General features: G+C 42.3%; 1 protein-coding gene across 1 annotated transcript in view; it reads right to left on the bottom strand.

The window, feature by feature from the left end:
• Positions 1 to 1026: 1026 nt before the first annotated feature.
• The window catches only part of kcnh4a (potassium voltage-gated channel, subfamily H (eag-related), member 4a), a 36735-nt gene continuing 31761 nt past the window's right edge, over positions 1027 to 6000 (bottom strand). The window contains exons 11-16 of the mRNA XM_079564371.1: positions 5186 to 5400; positions 3465 to 3500; positions 2861 to 3171; positions 2662 to 2741; positions 2478 to 2554; positions 1027 to 1915 (exon numbers count right to left, since the gene is read on the bottom strand). Coding sequence (XP_079420497.1) covers positions 1049 to 1915; positions 2478 to 2554; positions 2662 to 2741; positions 2861 to 3171; positions 3465 to 3500; positions 5186 to 5400 — 1586 coding nt within the window. The 3' untranslated portion in view covers positions 1027 to 1048. The remainder of the gene's footprint in view (positions 1916 to 2477; positions 2555 to 2661; positions 2742 to 2860; positions 3172 to 3464; positions 3501 to 5185; positions 5401 to 6000) is intronic.

The raw sequence follows: 6000 nt of genomic DNA, 5'->3' as shown, positions 1-6000 counted from the left end.
TTGCACTGTTATTATAATTTTATGTTGCACAACTGATTCTGGGCTGGAATATATATGAGGTTTGGCTCACATCTGAGCTTCTCAAAAACAGGAAACTTCATGTCACAGACAACACAATGTGCGTCACAGCAACACTAAAACACACAAAATACATAAAATGTCTATAAGAAATCGGTTAAAATACTTTTAATTGTCATAGTCACTGGTAAACACATTTTTCTGCCTGGACTGAAAGATAGGCAGAGGTGAAGCTTGTCTCACATCCTTGGGGCGACTGTTCCAAATTTTGGTGCATAAATGCAGCCTCACCGTCTTTAATCCTGACTCTAGGAATCAGCAGGAAACCCCATTCTGAGCCCAAGGTGGTTCATATGGCTCTAACATGTCAGCTATATATTTTGGTGCTCAACCAAGAAAAGATTTGTCGACAAGCAGAGCTAAAGTCTGTTCTCTCTCTCTGAGCAACAGGAAGCCTGAGCACTGGACTAATGTGGTCGTATTTCCCTGTTTTGGTCAGGACTCGAGCAGCCACATTTTGTGTATTTTGCAGCTTCATCTGAGAAAGCTGTTACAGTACACCAACCTGCTAGAAACCAAGGTCTCGGTCCGGTTTAGACACAATTTTTTTGATCTTGGCTTTGGTTTTAGATTGCAATTGACTGATGATGTTAGAATAGAAGATGCACAAAAAAAGAAGAAAAAGATATCCATTAACATGTTTATGTTGTGAGTGTGCCGAGGCATTTGTATAAGATTATGTAATTCCAACAACTCAATTTTTCTTTTCAGAGTCAGAAATGTAAATAAAGTTTATACCCATATATATCAAAAGCAAATTGAAATTGAAACTTGAAATAATTGCTTGAAATGTTAAGCATGCTGTTGCAACATTTATTACATAGTGTGATAGAGAAGGCAATAAAAACCGTTATACTTTCAGTTCAGTAATGATTAATAATACGAACAATCATAAACAAAATAAATGAATGAAAAGACTGGTTTAAGGAGAGCATGGAGCGCCAAATTCCATGCAAAAGAAATAAGATCATTAGTTTTTGTCTGAGTCCAACAGTGGAGCCTGGACTTCCACAGCTGCTCCTCCAACACTCTCTGCATTGTTGCCAGTGTGGTCCGTCACAAGTGCTAACAGCGAGCTCACAGCGCCCTGCATCACGTGCCTTGGACTCGACCCAATGGGGTTGCTCTGTCTCACTGGTCCATTCACTGCCCCCTGGCTCCTCCACGCTGCTGCTGCTGCTGCAGTCTGTACCCCCGAGGAGGAGAGAGGACTAAACGCAGTGTGGAAATGCGGCTGCCCCGTGGGAGTCAGGGACGAATGAATCGGCGTTTGGGGCCGCTGCATATTGGTAGTGTCTGTATTGATGGTCAGCGGTGAATGGCTACCAGAGGAGCACATTGGGCGGGACATGCTCATAGTCGGCATGGTAACGTTGCTGTAACCCGCTTGCATTGAGTAGTTGCTAAAAGCGGAGCCGATCCCAAGCAAGGATGGCCCGACGTGTCTTTGGGTTATGTAGGGGGAGTGGGCGGTTGGGGAGGAAAAACACTGACTGTGCACCCTGTTCCCGTCCCTGTCGCTGTGGCACATACAGGGCGACATGTGCAGGTTCTGCCTCGACGCTGTGAGCAAAGTGGGACTCCGGGCTTGGGATGGGACCCCGGGGCACCCCCATAGGTTTCGGGGCGGGTGCGGGATGGCTTCGTGGTGGAGGTGCAGGCCAGTGGAGATGCTCAGAGGGGCTGTGACAGAGGGGCTAGCTGTCATCGGGACGCCGCAGGTGAAGGCAGAGGCAGGAGCAGAGCAATGGAAACTAGCGGCGTGGGACTGGAGGAAGTGCATGATGTTCTGGAGCTCCTTGGCCAGGTTGGAGACTTCCTGGTTCAAATTGGTCACCTGAAATAAAGAGAAATAACCGTTTTAAATGCATACAGAGGTTTGTTATGACCCCACCTGGAACGGCCACCTTAACGTGGTGGAAGGTTTGAGCACCTGATCCTGGGGTCTCTGTCGTTGGGGTCTCCCAGGGCAAACAGGTCCTAAGTGAGGGGTCAGACAAAGAGCGGTTCAGAAGCCCCTTATGAGAGACCAACAGGCCCGTTTAATCGTGAGGCCGTCCTTCCGTGGACCCACCATCTGCAGGAGGAGCCATAAGGGGCTGGTGCAATGTGATTTGGGCAGCTCCAACGGCTGCCCCCACGACCCGGCAACGGACAAGTGGAAGAAGATGGATGGCTGGATGGATGGTTTGTTATGAACTGTGATAGTTCTAACAGTTCATAGATAATTGAAGTTTAAAACAAAACCAATCCAATTCAGGATATACAACCTTTTTCGTTGTTCTGTCGCAGAATACATAACATCAGCCACTAATAGAATCAACCACGTCTAAAGAACAAAATCCCAAATTCCCAAATCTAATCTACATTGATGATCTGTGTAATGATTGGTACTGCACCTCTTTGCTGAGTTTGCTGATGTTGTGTCGTACTTCCTCAGTCTCCAGGAGCAGACTGGTGTTCACCTCCAGCGGAGCTAAACGGAAAGATTAAAGGTAAAGTGAAATCATTTTGAGTATAGCACAAAATTACGAAAATAACTTAAGGCATTTCTCTAAAATGCAACTTCTTCAAAGCATTTACCTGTTGCATTTGAACTTAATGCGTTCATCTCAACGTTAAATTGAAACCTGTGTCCATTGTCTTCTATCCCATCCACCACTCTACAAAATCAAAATACAGAGAATACTTAGATTAGGATAATTTTACCACCTCATCAGACAGACTATGCAACTTTACTCCATGCATGAATGAAAAAAGCATGATTTGTCTGAAAAACAACCTTGGGCTTAGATTGAGTGGACTTGTGCAGTGCAGAGTTGGCATCAGCAGCCTGGAGGGCGTGTATCCTGACTGAGAGTCCTGATCAGGAGACTGTTCCTCAAAGCTCTGGGGGGTGGGACTGCAGCCTCTGCCCTGCACCGGGGACCGGCAGAGGCGGAGGGCGGAGTTCTGATGTAGCTCCGCCCCCAACAGCGTACTGAAGCGGGTCTGACGAACAGGGCTGCTCATGCTTTTCAACAGAAGCGTCTTCCTCTGCTCTTTGTCCTCATCCCCATCAGATGCCTCAACGATAAAAGGCAACTTATGCTCCTGGAAAGAAAGACAATACCATTTCAGAGAATATTTTTGTACAGAAGACTGACACATTATTTGTTTTGATTTCGGTATTAAGTTAATTTTCAAATGTAACTTGAATTTTCAGGAACTATTGTAAAGTTGAAGCATATGATTCAATCAATGTCAATGTGAATAATCAACCTTTAGATTAGTGAGTGAACAAAAGTCAAAAGTAGATTTGTTAAACAGTTTTACAGTTTAATCTTTCTCATTTGACGTTTCCTTGTTAAAGCCCTTGGTATCAGTAAAGTAGACTGTAGTCTTACCTGAGATACCTGTGGTGACCATGGAAACCTGCCTCCCTGAACAAACAGAACAAAAACAAGACACTGTGAACACGTTCTATCTTTAGCACATGCGTGGGAATTTAATTAGCAAAGAACAATGTAACTTACAATTGTCTCATACAAAGAAGATTATCACTCAGAAGTAAGTAATAAAGTAAATTGGTTATTAGTTAGTTACTCGGTCAAGCAGTCAGTATCAGTACCAAGGTCCTTTAGCAACAAAAGTCAGTTTGACTTTTGTTGCTAAAGGACCTTGGTAAAGCTAGAGTGCAGGTCCTGAACTTATGATAAATCTATGGTTATTGTGAGAGAAAAAGCAATGGTTTCTGAAAGGAGAGTTGAAAAATAGGAAGGACCATCAGTGCGGGACCCGGAGACATTGTGATGATTAAAAAAGAGAGAAATGCACAACATGTTCCAATATGATGAATAGTGAATTAATTTTAATCACAAACAGTTCTGATGAAGTTACACAAGATAAGATGAATATTCTCAGAGCATGTGTGAAAACAGACTATTCTAGAACAAAGACACATCTCGGTCTTTCATTTGTAGACATTCTAAAAATATGTCTTGCGTCAGTGTCACTTGGTGCAGGCGTTTCATGATTGTTATAAACAGAATGGACAGTGAACAGCAGCTCCGCCTTCTTTACTAGGCTTCACTATTCAAAATTAGACTTTGTTACTTTGTCACAGCCTTATTTTATAAATGTTGCACAGCAAGTTTATTATTAGAGTGAAACACGTCAAAGATTGTACCCGGCCGCTGTAATCACCAAATATATCAAAGTAAAAACTATTAGCCTCCAGTTTTGTCTGCTGTGGTCCATTTGCCCAGGTTTATTACCAGTTTAAAACCCTGCTTTCACAAAATGCATGCTGATATTTGGCTGCCAAAAGCGTAAAATCGACTGGTGTTTTGTCCGGATGTGTTGCCGTAGTAACACTGTCTGCACACGATGAATAGATAGTTGGACTGATGGATAGGACTACACAATATTATTATTATCATCAATATCTGCATTGTAAGAAACCACAATGTACTGCGGTCTCCCGCTTGACTGAAATTTAGGTCTCACTTTATTTTACACTACCTTAATACATTATACCTCACTAAATTTAGTACAATGTAATGTGCTCTGTAACAATCTGTAATAACTTGTACCTATTTAGTACATACACAATGGAATAACTTGTATTAGTACTTTGTAAGTACATAATGTAATAGGACACAAGAACCTTAGGGTTAGGGCTTAAAGTTAGGGTTAGAGATAGAATTATGTCTTATTACATTATGTATCTACAAACTACAAATACATATTATTCCATTGTGTATCTAACCCATAGGTACAACTTATTACACATTGTTACAGAGCACATTACATTGTACTAAATGTAGTTAGGTACAATGTATCAAGGGTGCTAGCAAACACAGCCAAAACTAATGTCCCTAATTGATTTTCCGTTTATGAATTGTTTTGGTTCTAATCTAGTATTTCTTCAGTCTTGTTGTGACATAGTAATTTGATGAAACACTAATTAGTTTTGTAAATGGAATTTACAGTGTCGGAATGGTTTAGTAAAATATAACTGCACATATCTAATTGAATAATAAACAATATTTTCCCCATGTTGTACCGACCGAGAGATGTGTCTATTTTACAGTAGCGGGATTCTGATTTGTGCCAACGTTCTTACCTCAGTGCCGCCCAGGTCGCGCAGGTTGTAGGTGAGGTTGTGGTGGATGTCTGAGCTGAAGCGAGAGCCGTACTCCGGGTACAGCCTGAGCACCTCCCTCAGAGCCCTCACACTGATGTACTGCAGGTCACAGTACGTCAGCGCCTTCACGTCCGCGTTGGTTTTAATCACCTGCTCCTGCTCGGGGAGGTCTGCCCCGATCAGATCTCCTTTACCTGGACACACAAGAGTACGGGACTTTTTATCATGTAGATCAGGGGTGTTAAACTCATTTGGGTTGTGGGTCGAAATCCAACTTCCTTGTTGGGTCGTGGGCCGCATATAATGTTAACATGAAAATACTATTGAGAAAACATGTTTCCAATAAATGAATAATAATGAGCTGGGATAAATAAAAGATAAAATAAAAGCCTGACAGCACTGTAATAAATAATAATGGCTTACACTTGTGTTGCACTTTACAACCCTGTGTCACAAGTTTCTCAGAGTGCACTGCAGTCATTATACTGTAGTCATTATTCATTCACTTCACACTCTGTGGAGGTGAGCTGCTATTGTAGCTACACCCGCCCTGGGGCAGACTGACCATTTACCACGTGGCTATAATGTGTTGTTCATATCATGATCTCTTCTTATATCAGTGCCCTCTAATGGACATGTGTGGAAGTATTTCCCTTTTTTAATATAAATTGCCCCCTAGTGGCTGGAATGAGCAAACCGTTTATTTCCTTTAAAAATGCAAAACTCAGCACAGGAATGGACAAAAAAAAGAGAGTAACAGGCTCATTCACAGTTCACAAGACGCAAGAACTTCT

Source organism: Gobius niger (genome assembly GCF_951799975.1).
Source record: "Gobius niger genome assembly, chromosome: 10".
In the NCBI taxonomy this organism is placed as follows: Eukaryota; Metazoa; Chordata; class Actinopteri; order Gobiiformes; family Gobiidae; genus Gobius; species Gobius niger.
This window is presented reverse-complemented; position numbering and strand designations above follow the sequence as displayed.